We start from the raw sequence: 16,623 nt of genomic DNA on the forward strand, positions 1-16,623 counted from the left end.
ATCACATATTTCGATGCATATTCGCATTTGCAGGCAGGATTGTTGTTTTTCATTGCTGTACTTTTGCCTTTTTTTCCAGCTTCCAAAGCAGTTTTCAGTTTTTCACATTCCCACGAGAACGTGTTGAATAAGGAAAGAGCAGCAGATATGTTCCTCCCAGTACTTTTTTCTCCTTGTTTATTCCATGGCAGGTTTGAGACAAACTGTCGACTTGTTGTTCTTAACCATGGTTGTTATATAGTTGCAGCTCGGAGATGCCAATTTGTCCTAACCATGAGTCTAATATTGTAAATTAGTTTACTAACTCGAATACAAAATTGGCAGTGACTTTGGTTGGCTAGTGAAACAAGAAATAAAAGTAATCAAGAGAAAGTTATTAAACTGAATCTTCAAGGGGTGGCACAGTATTAAACTTTCGATTCTCCTTAATTAGCAAATATCCCAATTCATCCGGCTTTGATCAAGTAGTTTACCATGACCATTACTAATAGTATTGCAAAGCTACATTGTTATGATTTCATAAAGTGTAGCTATTTGCACTGGAAAGTTATCTATCATTATTTGCCATTCAAAATAATATATATAACAAAAACAGACAGAGATAACGAACCATGGTCTATATATAGAGTTTAATAGGAGATATTAAGCAAACCACTAAGCTAGTTATGCTTAGTATAAAAATGTGAGTAATGCAGGATTCGTAAATAAGATTATAAAAAGGCATGTAATCGAACTTAATGTGACCAACTTGGTTCGATCCACACATGAGGGTTGAGAATATATTTTGTTCCCAGAAACCCCCCAAAGCTTTCTTCTTCGAACTTTCTATCATTAAACGTGTGAAACTTGCGTGTTTCAAAAGAATAGAACACTATCTTCCCATTCTTGGAGTGTAATCGTGGAAAGTAGATCTTGTTCTCCATTTCAGGTGTTTTGGCTTCCTTACAAATACACGTTGCACCACAAATATAAATCATGCGCCTTCCTAAACCGTCTATTTTCTCCCATTCATGTGTGGACTGATTCAGCTTGTATACCTCAACTGATTCTCCATATTCGTCCACCCGGACGAGTAAAAGACGATTTTCTTCGCATTTCATTAGGAAACATTGTGCTTCTGAAGAACAACCTCTTGGGGCTTCCGCTACAACTTCCCAAAACCAACGTCCTGCTTCGTCCTGATCGTCCATACTCCTGTAAACATCAAGTCTTCCCTCTGCTTCTAAGGCATACACATCTCTGTCATCACATAATGTTGGAAACGAGATGGAACGTGGAACATTTTCATCAATAATCGCATGCAACACAACCCAAATTTCAGGTTTCCGGTTTACAAAGTGGACATAAGCAGCAAATGCGTCGTTTGCTATAAATCCAACAAACTTACAATCTGGCGAAGTTGGTGGTGCTGAGAAACAAACGCTTCTTATGTAACCCATGGGTGGAAGCATGCGGATATCATTTGTGAAGGGATTAAACAACATCACACTCAGAGGTTCATGCGAAAGATTAAAAACCAGCAACCAACCATATCCAGACCAATGTATTCGCACATCCCCAATCATTTCTGAAGGTGTTTTCATAAAGTATTTGTCACCAAACATCGGATCAGTAAAGGTGATAATACCTTGATGTGTGTCAAACACCATCAGCCATGGTGAAGGTAGTGAGTATGTCTTCAGTCTCACTAGTGATGCTTCGTTCCTCCAACGAATCACTGGTGCTGCTAATTGACACTCTTTGCATGTAGCACGAAAGTTAAGATATTCAACACCAACCAAAAACTCCATAATCATCTTCAAAGCACCAAATGAGATATTGAGAAGGGGTGAGTTCTGTGTGCATTGTTTTTACATACATAAGGACATAGGTTCGATCCTCTATTGGGTGTGCTTTTTATTATTATTATTTTTTTTGTATTAATTTTTCCTACTATCAATTACTTTTATAATACCATGTAATATAATTTTCTAATGCTTCCCATTTGTTTTAATATATTACATGTGTTCTTAGTATACTCTATTGAAAAGTTTTTCCATCAAATTTCTAATTTTTCCTATTACCAATTACTTTTATAATATCATGTAATATAATTTTCTAATGCTTCCTCTTTGTTTTAAGATATTAAATGTTCTCTGTATACTCTATTGAAAAGTTTTCTATCAAAAACTAATGAATTTAATCAAAAACTAGCAAAGGAAGCTGTATATATACAGGGCCGGCCTTGAGGTGAGGCAAGGTGGTCGACGGCCACAGGCCCGACACCCGCTAGGCCCGGAATTTTTTTTTTTGTTTTTTAATTATATTGTATTTTTATTAAATACAATATGTATATTTAATTTTTAAACCTAATTATATAACAAATAGCTTGGTCTAATGGCAAAGAGTATTATTCCTAACCAAAAGGTTATAGGTTCAAGTCTCACTTACACATGTTTAATCCTTTTTTAATACAAAAGTTTTTTATATAACCCAAATTATAACAAAGTAAACCCATATAAAATTTAAATTGTTTAAACCCAACAAAATACTTCTTTTACTTAAGGCCTAAAAAAAATTTCACCTTCGGCCCAAATTTTTTTTTGCCTTTTCAGAGCCGGCCCTGTATATATACAATACATGAAGATAGTAGTATTACATGTAACGAATAAGTTGTTCCCTATTTGATTAGGAAAACAAAAACTTTATCATGTTGAATATTATATTATTTTTTCTAGATACATCATTGAGATTGATTTTGAGAGAGGAGACGAGTAATCACCTACAAGTTTCAGAATCTATCGACACTCAACTCACAATCCATGAACATTCATGAGTCAAGGTTTCAAAAGTTTGATTTTTTTCTTATATCTTATATTTTTCAATTTCACAATTCACGATTGTTCTCCTTTCTTTCAGTTGTTGCTAAAGTTATGCTTGATTTTTTGCTTAGTTGATTTTTGGCTTATTTTTTTCTCCTTAGTTGAATCTACGAGGCTCATTAGTTCGTTTATGCTAAAGTTCTCTTTTATCTGTTTTATAGTGGTCGATTTTGACTCGGTGTAGCTAAAACGTCCATAATATTTTCAATATGTTAGGACTATAAGCAATAAAAATTGGAGAAAGGCCCCACGTGTTATAATCCGCTTTAGGCCTCCAAAATGGTTGGGCCGCCACTGAATCCGTTTATAATAGTATGAAAGATGTTTATTACATAAACTAATTTTTTTTAAAGATTATGATCAAGGGCGAAGTATAGTTAGGGTCCGGGGTGGCCCCGGCCCTCCTTGTTTTTTTGCGCAGTAGTTTAAATTTACCTTTTTTCGCCCGAATTTTTTTATACGTAGTGTAATTTTAGCCGTTTTCGATTAAAAATTTGAGCCCCCTCGTTTGTGATTTTTTTAATACATTTTAAGTCCGGCACCCCTGATATATTCATCCAACCTTCGCCACTGGTTATGATTCTCGTTATTTTGTTGATGAGTAATTGAGTTGTTAGGTTAAATAGAAGAACGAGGCCAAAAAGTAACAAGTCAAACACGACATTTAAAGGAAATTATTAAATAAATATGAATATTAAATACCTTGAGAAAGTGTCGGTTATTTGAAAAAAGAAAAAGAGAAAAATATTGAGCTGAGTAGTGTTTGCGCTACAGACAGAACGAAGAATGAAAGAAGACAATAAACTTTATGTTTCCTTTATATTTTTGGCCTATTAATTAGAAAACTCATCTATAACGCTTGAAAACAATTTTTTTTAATAAGCAAAAATTTGTGTTTTATCTACTTCTTATGAATTATGTGGATTATAAATATTGGTTCTATAAGAGCATTCTCTTCCCATTCCCTATAATTATGTGTAGGGAGTTTGCAAATTATAGGGAGAGGTTGTAAGTGATCGTGAGTGTAAAATATATGGTGAAGAGAGAAATGTAGTGATTTTTTGTAAATTTGGGGAAACATTTGGAGAACAATGTTTGTCCCTATTTATTTTTTAATATTTGTTGGATTGGTTGTGAGTAGAGGAGAGAGAAAACTGTAATGATAAAGGTATAAAAAATATTATTTAATTAAACATGAGAGAGAAATATAATGTTTTTTAATGTAATTATAAAGATAGAGATGATGAATGAGATGAGAAGCATTCTCAACCCATTCTCTAAAATTGTTAAACCCATATAATTTAGGGTAAATATTAAGAAAACCATCAAAATCACCTCTCCAATCCATTCCCTATTATATGGATGAGTTATATGGCAACTAAAGTAAAACCCTAAATATAGGGACTTAATTTTGATCCATACCATATAATATATCACCTATCCTCCAATCACCATTTACTATATAACAAGACAAAAGAGAAAAAAATAAAAAGAATTAATTTATGGATATGAATAGGGAATAGAATTTGTAAGAATTTTGAAACATGATAGATAAATTTATGAAATTGTGTTTTTTAGCAAAATTATAGGGAAAAATATAAGGAATGGGCTATGAATGCTCTAAGGTGAGTTGGCTATTAGGTCATGGGGTATACCTTAATTTTTAAGGCCTGAAAGTTGATTTGGCAAGATTAATGAGTGGGACACCAGTCCATTCGTGGGTTAAGTGGTGTTAAAGGCAATATGTGTTAAAATGTTAGACATTAAAATCCTATACGCTCATACACAAGAATTTAAGAATTGTTTTTAAAATGTTAATGGTTAAGTGGGGATAAACTATTTTCTTTAGGTAAGATGAATTAGAAAAGGGTAAGTGGGTGGCGTGACATTTATGTGGAGTTAAAAGACATGAACGTATACCTTATAGCCTAATATAACTTTAATAACTCCAACATGTAAAGTTCGTTTAAAAATCATACTTCATAGAATGTAGCTGATTTTGACGCTAATGCCAAGGGTATACCTTAACACCACGGGGTGTGAAGGCAAATTTGGAAAGAATTAGCGAGTGAAAGACCACTCCTTTCATAGGTTAAGGGGCATTAACACAAGATGAGTTAAAGTTTTAACGGGTTTTAACACACACAATAAGTTAAGAATTATTTTTAAATTAAATCGAGAGGGGAGAGGGAGGAAGGGGCGGTGGTGTTGCTACGTGGTTTGAAAGCCATACACCATACCCATGTGGATGCTTCGTCCTCTCTTAATGCACATTTGGTCTGAATTTTAGACGTTGCTATTATTTATAGGTTTTTTTAATACTAAAAAGTGGTATAACTAATATAAAAAAATCATCAAACAATCAGTGGCGGATTCAGGATTTTATTTCAATGGGTTCACTGTTTTTAGGTGCTCGATTTCATAGGATTGGACATAAAAATTTTCGGGTCGATGCGACGGTTTGGGTCAAGTAAGGTTAATCACATAATAAAAATACGATACAGTAATTAAAAGAAACGTCTCCACATGCCTTTGCCGTTGGTGTAACTTTACGAGTGGGATGATGACCTTGTATTTTTCTACAGTTAAATCTACCTTAAATTTCCTCTTTATTTCACAACTCTTCAGATAAAGTTTCATAGACGTATATACAAATACTGCAATTGCATACACCTTTACACTTAGAAAAATCATATTTGTTTAATTAGGTCACATCTTCATCATTTCATCCCATATCTAGATTCTAGATATATATGAAGCATATACATATATAAATAAATTATTAAACCACAAATTTTGTCCTAAATTAAAAAAAAAGTATTAGCACAATTACACAGCCTAATGGGCTATTTGGTTCATTCAGATCTGAATGAGTCAGATCCGAATGAGCATCTGTCCCATTCAGCAACAACAGTAAGGGGCTGTTTGTTTACATTTGAATGAAACCATTCAGATGTAAACATCTGATTCATTCAGACTTCAGACTGTTTGGTTCCAAATAGACTCTTTAAGCTGCAAAATTCAAAAAAGAAAGGGAGGCCCAACTAATGTTTTTTTTTAGTTTTTGTCTTCGACTCTTCTGATCACCAGTTTTTAACTTAGCAAAACTTTACTTTTATTTTCTATCAAAGCAGCCGTCGATTCAGTTTTAACTTTTAGTTTTAACTTTCAATACCATCAATTGGAAGAGCACGAAACATTGCCATCAATCAGATTATGTTGGGAAGTTTTTATTTAAAGTGTCGGATTGTTGCCTAATATATGAAGATGACACCATCTATTGTGGATACTTATTTAAAAACTTTGTTGAAACTTGATTTCTTATTATGAAATCTATGTATTGTTTTATTTAGTTGAAGTTGTATTTTATGATATTATAGTGTTAACTATTCAACACAGTCGAATCACCCGATACAACTGGTTAAACATTTTCTAAGCCTAACCCAGTAAGGTTAAAAAACTGGTTTTTAAAACATTGTTCCATTTGAATGCAAAGCAGACATGACTTGGATAATAAACAGACTTGTATTAATCTTAGATATGAGGGTATTGCATTTGTATTTGCATTTTTGAACTAAACTATTTGATAATAAATGACATCTGCAGATTAAAATATGAGACTATAATCACTATATCCTATGATCAAGCCCACATGAAGTCAGATTGGTTCTCCGGCCCGAATACATAACAGCCCATATTCGGAGAAAAAGGCATGATATGGGCCTGCACTCTCTTTGTAATTTAAACAAATCTAATAGAGGGCCCAATTGACGTCTACACTATTGACTCTACACGAGTACACTCAACTCAAGTCTCTAGACTCTTCCTGATCTTAATTTCCCATTTATCAACTATCAAGTCAAGGTAAAACTCGAAATTTTGCCATTCCAATGCTAATAGTTTAATTGAATTCGTTTACAAGCCCAATTCACTATAATATAGAACGGGGGTAGTTATACTTACATGGCCAACACGCCTTTAAGTAGAGGTGCACAAATCGGGTATTATGAAAAATCGGGTTCGGGTATGAAACCGGGTTCGGGTATGATCGGGTATTGAAAAATTGGGTATTAATAATAATCGGGTCGGGTATTGGCTTGAAAAACCATACCCTGTGTACCGGGTTCGGGTAGGGTATTGAACCGGGTCTTCAATACCCGGGTATTTGAAGTCCCTATTTTCGGGTATTAAAAAAACCTGTTTTATGGGTTTTGAATACCCTATTTTCCGGGTATTAAAAAAAACCCATTTTCTACAATTTTCTTCTATTAACAAGTTTGCTTCATTTTTTTATCCTAACTCTAATTTTTTGTATACAAACTTCAAAGTTCATTCAAACATACATAACAACAAAACAATGATACAAAAAACATATATTTAATGTGTTTTCAGTTGTTGTTTGGTATATCAAAAGGTGTTGCTCTAAACAAGTATTTATATCATATACGTGCTCCAAAAAAGATCCGTTGGAGAACGACTATAGATCTATGGATAGCCACACAAAAACATGTGCACAAACACTAATATCCTAGCATGCAAAAAATCCGGTTCGGGTACGCAAAAAACCCGGGTTTCGGGTATTACTAGAACCGGGTTTCGGGTATAGTTTAAACCGGGTTTCGGGTATACCTAGAACCGGGTTTCGGGTATTATCGGGTTTAGATCGGGTACGGGTTCGGGTTCGGGTTCGGGTTTCAACATTGAAAGTCATACCCTATCCGTACCCTACAGGTAGGGTCGGGTTCGGGTATTAAATACCCGGGTTTTAGAAAAACCGATTCCGGGTTTTTTTTTCGGGTTCGGTTCTGGGTTCGGGTTTTTTTGTGCACCTCTACCTTTAAGGCTCTCCCTATGAAGTGTACTTTTTGATTAAATTAAAATAAATAATAACGATACAGTTCTTATTCGTGAGAAGCAGACTAGTACAGAACAGTATATGAAACAAGCAATAAATAATACAAACTTACAGTTTTATATAAACAAAATGATTCAAATCGTTGTGTTCAATGAAAGCTTCAACTGTGCCTCTACCATCTTAGAGAAAATAGGGAGTAGCACTAGTAAAACCAATATTGCAAAGCGAGAAAACAATAAAATCAACCCAAGAAAATTTGATCAACTAAGAAGTTAAAGACTTGATTATGTTTTTATCTTTTTTTTAGTGGTTCGATTATGATTATATACCATAAAAATTAAAAACTTATTTAACCGTATACTTTACTAAAAACCTAATTTATTTATCAATTATAACCAAGATTAAATTCACACTAACGTTGACAATCCATATTAACTATAATGTAAACGGTACTAGGAATTTTACGAACACACACACAAATGACCAAACACCCAAACATGTTATTGAGAAACTTCACAAAACACAATTACAATCATTAATCCCAAACACAATTTTTATAATCTAACATATACACGTTAGTCTATAGTTATGATTAGAGGTGGCAAATGGGTTGGGTTTGGTTGAAACGGGTCATGGGTCGGAATGTGTTAGGGTTGAAACGGGTTAGGGTCGAAACGGGTCACTTAAAAAATGGGTTGTTTTGGTTCGGGTCGGAACGGGTTAGGGTCAACAGGTTTGGGTTAGAACGGGTCAAGGTCAGAACGGTTTTCAGATCAGTTTTTTGGACCAACGAATCAGCACATTTTCAACAATAAAAAAATCTTAACTCAAAATATAAATAAAAAACGAAAAGGTAAAAAAAACTAAAAAATTTTCGCCGTTGTCCTTGTTCATAAAGAAAATAAAAACCGACCAATTAACCGAAATTGAAAAGTCGACGAAAACGAAACAAAAACCAAAATCGACCCGTCCAGTGCGAAAACTCGAAAGAAACCGAAACCCAACCCGTCCAGTGCTAAAACTCGTGTCGGCACAAAACCTGATCCGAGCCAAAAGCTAAACCGATCTCGTTCTAATCTAAAACCCGTTTCTACCCGAACATACCACTTTTCCTTAAGAGACAACCCACATACCATATAGTTAACTTTGTCAACCCATTTTGACCCGAAAATAAGAATGTGAAATTTCAAGTGACTCATTTTGAACTATTTAATTAAAACCTATGACCCAAAATCAACCCATTTAAATTTTAAAACAATTCAAATTGACCCATTTGAAATGGTTTGGGTCAAGGTTGCCACCCCTAGACTTATGATTGTTAAATAATCGAACATAATAATTATCTTAAACAATTAGATCTAAACACATCTTTATAATTAGCCACTCCTTAAAACCCGTTACTTAACCTTGCACACTAAGTAACCATTAAGCCGAAATTCCCAACAAATTAAACCATGTTCATTTGTAATCTAAACTTGAAACCATACATTACTTAGCAGCTATAAAAATCTAGCTCGGTTATAGGTGTATAAGACTCATGTTTCAAAATATAACTTAAAGCCAAAATAACATACTTTACCAGTTAACCTCTAATTCAGTCGTATTTAACGAATTAAAAAACCTAAATTAAGAGAAAAGAAGACACTTTTACGTAAACTAAACTAAAAATAAAATAAAGAGTCAAATCATGCACATCCTCTTCTTCTCTTCTCTCTCTAACTTTACTTTGCACCGCTGTCTGTCTATACATATATGACATATACATACAGATATACATACACATCCACGCGGAAAACAACGCACATATTATATTCACCTTCACCTCAGACAGACTCTCAAATTCATCGACCCATAACATCACAATTTAACCCACATTCATTCTTCCTCTAATTCAACACTCAAACATCAAAACCCACCTCTCAATTCCCATAAAGCTTCAATCTTGATCACACCCATCATCAATCTTGACCCAAAATGGTCGTTAAGATGATGAAATGGCGCCCATGGCCACCAATTTTATCAAGAAAAGTTCAAGTCAAATTGGTCGTCAAGAAATTAGAAAATGGTGGTAATTGTGATCCTGTGGAGAAAGATAATAATAATAATAATAATAATAATAATAATAATAATAATAATAATAATAATAATATTCAAAGGGTTGTGGAGATTAAGTGGAAAGGACCCAAGATCACTCTGGGTTCATTGAGGAGAACAGTCAAGAGTGAGTTTACAAAAGATGGAGAATTTGATGATCAAAACGGTGTCGTTTTGTGGGATCAAGAATTCAATTCAGTTTGTACTCTTTCTGGGTATAAAGATAATGACTTTTTTCTTCCTTGGGAGATTGGGTTTAAAGTCTTGAATGTCAATGTAAGTTTTTTTTTTTTAATTATTATTTAATTTTGTTTTTTAGGTTTGGGATAAATTAGTGTTGTTTTGAATCTTCTTTTCTTGTGTTTGGATTGAATGCTAATTAAATTGGTTAGTAACCTACCAGATTTAGGTAATTATCTATTTTTTTGTTGTTGGTACCTTGTGGTTTATGTCATCTTGCAATTTACATACATACATAGACATATTATATAGAATTTGTTAGGTTTCTCTTACCAAATTTAGGGATTTTTGGAGCCTTGTATGTATTGGATATTGAAGAATCTATAATTTGTTACAAATTTATTCTATTTTATCATATGGCATATGGGAATTTGGTAATTGTTCCATTCTAATTATTAAAAAGTGACAACCTTCACTGTCAAGATTAAATTGTAATGCTTCTTGATATGGATTTCTAACTTATCAAGAAAATTTACTAAACTATGTAAATAGTGATCAAAATTGCATATTGATTAGCTTGCACCATATAACTGGGATTAGTTTGATAGTTTATAAGGAGATCATGATGCAATCGTTTTTCTTTGATTCAGGGATCGAACACAGGCCCTAAGAATAAAGTTCCCTTAACTGGAAAGGCGTATTTAAATCTTGCTGAGTTTGCTTCTATAGCCAATGAGAAAGAGTTTGAGCTTAACATTCCACTAATTGTTTCATCGGGAGCAACCGAGTCTCAACCCTCTCTTCATGTATGTACCATACGAACATTTTGTTAGTTATTATTTTGTAACATACGAAAAATTCGAATCAAAATAATAATAATAATAATAAGCATGATTGTTATGGTCACTTTGAACTGAGAACGTTAATGATGAATAATCAACACTTTAGATATGAATGTTATAACTTATCATATAATAATTATATAATATATAACCTGAATAATAATAATAATAATAATAATAATAATAATAATAATAATAATAATAATAAGAAGAAGAAGAAGAAGAAGAAGAAGAAGAAGAAGAAGAAGGGTGGTGGTTATAGATAAAATTGAAATAATAATATTTGAATTTAAGAATCTCGTTTGAAGCACATATTGATAAGGAAGATATTGAATAAAGATGTATCTGCTCCAACGAAATCATTGATAACTACCGAAAGAATTTCGCATTATCTCTAATGATTAATAAACTATTTAAACGGTTGCAAACCCTTATTTTGGTTACAAAACTCGCTCATCAATCAGCTCTCAAAATCCGTGTTTCCGACCTCGGCTTTATGTTCCATGGAGGACGTCGCTGCATACCACCCCGTTATTAAACTGCCACCCTTTGTCTTTCTACCATCCTACGATACCAGCCCTACCGCGCAACTGTCAAGGTGAATTATCATTGTTGTCTTGTTCACTGCTCTCACAACGCGTTCAGTTTTATTCGGCTACCTGTTATAGCTACGATCCTTAGCTTCTGGTTTGTACATGATTTAACTTGTTCTAGTACATAAGTTGCTCTTGTTAGTTAATTTGTTCCCGCGACGAAAACTTGTGTAATCGGAATCAATGTTTTTAAATGATGATCTTAAACAAAGGAATTTTCTTTAACTTTCGTTGGGATCTGTTTGTTTATATTTGGATTTTGGCACTCTAAGTAAGGATGTTGAAAGTAATAAACTTAGATATAGGATTTAAGCATATGAAAAGATATAATAGTGCATGCTCTATTGTCAAATTGGTGTCCAATTCATTCACGTGAGTAATTAGTATGTACGTATGGATATATGTAGGGGTGTGTGTTGGTTAGAATTAAAACTAAACATAACATAACTAATAAGAATTTATGAATATTCAAATTATAGGTGTTAGTTAAATAAAGAATTGGTTGGTGTTCTGAGTAAAGTTATGCCATGTTATCCTACTTCTTGCATGACAAAAAAAAAGGTTTTCGTAATTCAAAGTTATATATATAAATGTTTATATTTTGAAAACTTAAAACTTTTGGATAATTAGTAAAACGATCATATGACAAGTAGTTTTATTAATAGATCATGATTTATAAGTGTGGCCGTCGCGGGAAAATTAACGAGTCGCCGAATTTAATTAAGTTATATATGTTTAACTCGTAATATAAATGTAACTAAATGATAGGTTCTTATACGTGTTATGGACGACTTGTTCATTTTTGCTTTGATTGCTAAACCAAGGTACGGTTTCTGTTTTTGTTTCCTCTTAGTACTATTTATATTCCGTTACTTTGTAGTACGGATTCTGTTTTTCTTCACTCATAGTATTGGTTCTAGTCCATTTTATATTCGATGTCCGTCACTTCGCAGTGCGGATTTTTGTTATCTAGTTCGGTTTATTCGTATGATATGGTTATATTAATTTTATAGCATGCAATAGGTTATATATATTTTGAATTCATTATTGCATGTTCCTGTTTAAATATCTTTTAGTTATACGACTTTAGTTCAGTACTCTGTTACCCGAGCATTTCTGACTTGTCGTTGGGGCGTCAACGACATGGCACTTATCGTGACAGTGCGTAATCAAAGTTCACGGCGTCTCTGAAAGTACTCATGTAGTACCTTGGCCACTTAGAGGCGTATAGATCGATCTTAGCTCCGACTCCTGACTCCTGACTCCTGACTTCTGTTTGAGATGGAACAATGTGTGCACGCCACCCACACCGTCTCCTTGGTGCATGGACTAGCTAGCTGTGTACCCCTCTGTTTAGGCTCTGGGTGCTTCCGTATTACACGACCTATTTATTTTAACGTCATCGTCGTGTATTTTAGTAATTATATTTTGTTTCGCTATATTTCTGGTCCGTTTTGATATGTGTATATGCATTTGGTTAAATTTGAGTATATTCAGATTACGTCCCGATCGTGTATCGGATTATGTTTCGCATTTAATTATAGTTCGGTCTAAAGCGTGGTTTTATATCCGCAATAGTTTCAGTTTTATTTCAGTATGTGTTTTGTCTTATGTATGCCTTTACCTGTACTATTGTTCTCTCCGTTACTGCGCAATTTTTGGCTCAGCCGTATTTTCTTGTTTGTGTCTGTCTTATTTGCTAACAGGTAATTCGGGAAATAGGGGAGATCAGTGATGAGAGTAAAATGAAGCTCAAGAATAAGGACTTGATTTAATTTTCTTTAAGCATTTAATAAATTTGACTTAGAATTTCTTTCAGTGTTTTTAACTCTTTTGGTTGCCATGGGATTCTTTTCATTTCATTTAAATGGTTTTTGTTTGGTCTATGATATCTGTAATAGTGACACGTCAGCCTGCTCCGGGTTGGGGTGTTACATATTTGATGTCTAAAACTTTTTTTTTTCATGAAATTGAAATATTTGACCGAGGATTTAGGTTTTCGAAATTGTTACAACATAGATTAGTATTTTGGATTCACATTCTTACAATGGTGGCAACCAAAAACAAGGGCAAGAAATGACATTTTTTTTGGACATCTCAAAATTGTTGAAATTTCATTAGGAGAGAGATATTAGAACTAAATATATACCCTTTTAGCATCAATGGTAATGCTAAATCTGTTTCTTGAAATTCGAAGAAAAATTCAAGTCCAAATCACATAAATTTTTCCATGAAATAGAAATAATTGACTGAAGATTTAGTTTTTGGGAAGTGTTACAAGATAGAGTAGTATTTTGGATCTGCATTGTTATTCAAAATGTTATAGAAAGTGCCAAAAATATAGAGAAAGATCATCACCGTTACAAATATTATTAACCTGAGGTGTATGTTCGGTGCAGATATCACTTAGCTTGGTGGAGTTGAGAGCTGCTCAACCAACCGAGTGCACACAAAGTCAAAGTCAAACATCAGAAACATCATCAGAGAAAGACGAGCATTCCAAACTCAAATCAGGTTTGAAAAAAGTTAAAAACTTTAAAGAATTCGTGTCGATTAGACGAGGTAAAAAAGCCACTAATGTACCAGAACACGAGATTAGTGAAAGCAGAAGTGATGAAGGAGACTATCCGAATCTTGCTGACTTTGACTCGCTTGACGAGTCACATGAGGGCAAAATGGAGAATTCAACTATTAGGAAATCATTTAGTTATGGGACTTTAGCATATGCAAATTGGGCTGGTGGGTCCCTGTTCGAGGATAATGTTTATTATAGTAACCACAAATCGGACGACGGGTGCTCACCCGAAGAGGATTTGACAGTTTCCGGTTTTGAACAGATTCAAACCCCGAAACGGAGCATTTTACCGTGGAAAAAACGGAAATTAAACTTTAAATCACCAAAACCGAAGGGCGAGCCGTTGTTGAAGAAAGATTATGGTGAAGAAGGTGGAGATGATATAGACTTTGACCGCCGCCAACTCAGTTCTGATGAATCACTTGTCGGGGTACAATATTTTTATAAAGTTTTTGGCCTTGGATTTAATTTGTTTATGAGGGGTTGACTTTTCAAACCGTTGTACTCTAGGGATGTTAATCGGGTTGGGTTGATTGTGACTTTCAAACTGTCATATAGACTTTGACCGAAAACATTTAAAATTGTGTAACCTGAACACGACCCATCTAACCCATTTATATAAAGACGTGTGAAACTGGTTGGTGGGTTGTAAAAAAATGGGTTAAATGGGACATAAACGACTTAGTGGGTTGACCTGTTTGACTAAGCAGGTTGGCGAGTTGACCTGTTTAACTAAATGGGTTCAACAGCTCAACCCAGGCGCAACCCGTTTTTAAACAGGTCAACCCAAACACGAGTCGTTTAATTAAATAGGTCAAACAAGACATAACCCGTTTTTTTAACATGTTAACCTAAACACGACCCGTTTAATTAAGCTGGTCAATCTAAACACGGCCTGCTTTTTAAGCGTGTTAGCCAAAACACAACCTGTTTAATTAAACAGGCCAACCCAAGCACCGCCCATTTTTTAAACGAGTTAGATACGCCAACCCAAAACACGACTTGCTTTAACTTTAGAATGCATTTGATTACACCGTCTTTTTTGATAAATATATTGTTTAACTCGGTTTTGCAGTGTCATAAACCCGATGAAGACCAGTGTGTGAACCCACATCTGGTATCCGAGTTCGGGGACGACAATTTTGCAGTTGGGAATTGGGAACAGAGGGATATAATCAGCCGAGATGGTTGCATGAAGCTGAACACGCACGTCTTCTTCGCTTCAATCGATCAAAGAAGTGAACAGGCGGCCGGAGAGAGCGCGTGCACCGCCCTCGTGGCGGTGATTGCTGACTGGTTCCAAAACAACCACCACCTCATGCCAATCAAATCACAATTCGACTCTCTAATACGAGAAGGGTCAACTGAGTGGCGAAACCTTTGTAATAACGGAAACTACATGGCCCGTTTTCCCGATAAACATTTTGACCTCGAAACCGTTCTTGAGGCAAATTTACGCCCTTTGACCGTACTCCCGGGAAAATCTTTTATCAGCTTTTTCCATCCGGACGAATCCCACGAGGGTACTCTTGACTTTTTACATGGGGCGATGTCGTTCGATAACATGTGGGATGAGATTAGCCGTGAAGCGGAAGCTTCGGCAAACGAGCCTCAGGTTTACATAGTGAGCTGGAACGATCACTTTTTCTTGTTGAAAGTTGACTCAGATGCTTATTATATTATCGATACGTTAGGCGAACGGCTTTTTGAAGGGTGTGATCAAGCATATATCTTGAAGTTTGATCAAGATTCAGTGATCTTTAAGTTGCCTGAACAAGTCAGCAGTTCTGAGGGTTCTGAAGAAAAGTCAACGGAAAAGGCAACAGAAAAGTCAACGGAAGAAAACGAGGTTGTTTGTCGTGGTAAAGAATCTTGTAAGGAGTATATAAAAAGTTTCTTGGCTGCTATTCCTATTAGGGAACTGCAAGCCGATATCAAGAAAGGCTTAGTTTCTTCGAACTTGATTCATCACAGGCTGCAGATTGAGTTTCACTATACTCAGTCACTGCTGCCACAACCACCCCCACTGGCGGCCGATGGTGTTCTTGTGGCGGTCACTGCCATGTCAGCACCGAAAATGTGAATTTGTAGGCCTAAAGTTTTTAACTTTTACATGCTAATGTTCTTGTCATCAGACTGTTTGAAGTGGGAAATCACTGAAGTGGTGATTCTTGAATGTTTTTAGGGGTCAATAGAAATGTGGGTTTGCAAGACTTTTGACCTTTTCCGTTGACTCTTCGTTTATTTTGTGGGAAGGAGCGGTTTGTAAAAAAGCTAAAAAGGTAAACTGTGGATAGGTCATAACTACTAATGTTTAGTGTTTTATGTTGTAATGACTTATACTATGTGTAATGGAACTTATATGTTAATGTAGTTTTCAAGAACTAATCCTTGCTGGGCTAATATATTTCAGCTTTTATGCTTTAAAAGCTGTAAGTTGGTTTATTGCTAGAAAGCATCATACCCTTTTGGAGTCATTAAAAATCTACAGTTTAAAACATTATTTGTGTAACTTTTTTGAAAATGACATGTTATTCCTAATCAAATAAATAAAGCAAAGTAGCAAACTTTCTGATTCCAAGCAATTGGTATCTAGGGTTCTTGATGGATATAGATATATGTT

General features: G+C 34.6%; 2 protein-coding genes across 2 annotated transcripts; one reads left to right on the forward strand and one right to left on the reverse strand.

The window, feature by feature from the left end:
* Window positions 1-734: 734 nt before the first annotated feature.
* LOC143541932 (F-box/kelch-repeat protein At1g57790-like) lies at window positions 735-1,826 on the reverse strand. The gene has a single exon (XM_077034619.1). It carries the CDS (start codon window positions 1,794-1,796, stop codon window positions 735-737), a length of 1,062 nt encoding a protein of 353 aa, XP_076890734.1. The 5' UTR covers window positions 1,797-1,826.
* A 7,780-nt stretch (window positions 1,827-9,606) lies between these two features.
* On the forward strand, window positions 9,607-16,488 carry LOC143541974 (uncharacterized). The gene is made up of 4 exons (XM_077034647.1): window positions 9,607-10,086; window positions 10,641-10,796; window positions 13,825-14,430; window positions 15,076-16,488. Exons 1-4 carry the CDS (start codon window positions 9,691-9,693, stop codon window positions 16,081-16,083), a joined length of 2,166 nt encoding a protein of 721 aa, XP_076890762.1. The 5' UTR covers window positions 9,607-9,690; the 3' UTR covers window positions 16,084-16,488.
* Window positions 16,489-16,623: the final 135 nt, after the last annotated feature.

The sequence above is a fragment of the Bidens hawaiensis genome, unplaced genomic scaffold (genome assembly GCF_021521415.1).
Source record: "Bidens hawaiensis isolate Kalapana, Puna unplaced genomic scaffold, B.hawaiensis_p1.1 tig00012728_1, whole genome shotgun sequence".
Classification (NCBI taxonomy): Eukaryota; Viridiplantae; Streptophyta; class Magnoliopsida; order Asterales; family Asteraceae; genus Bidens; species Bidens hawaiensis.

Coding starts and splice junctions, on each gene's coding strand:
- LOC143541932 (XM_077034619.1), bottom strand. CDS start 1,796: ATGATTATGGAGTTTTTGGTTGGTGTTGAATATCTTAACTTTCGTGCT.
- LOC143541974 (XM_077034647.1), top strand. CDS start 9,691: ATGGTCGTTAAGATGATGAAATGGCGCCCATGGCCACCAATTTTATCA. Junction 10,087..10,640: donor TTAAAGTCTTGAATGTCAAT/GTAAGTTTTTTT, acceptor TCTTTGATTCAG/GGATCGAACACAGGCCCTAA. Junction 10,797..13,824: donor AGTCTCAACCCTCTCTTCAT/GTATGTACCATA, acceptor TGTTCGGTGCAG/ATATCACTTAGCTTGGTGGA.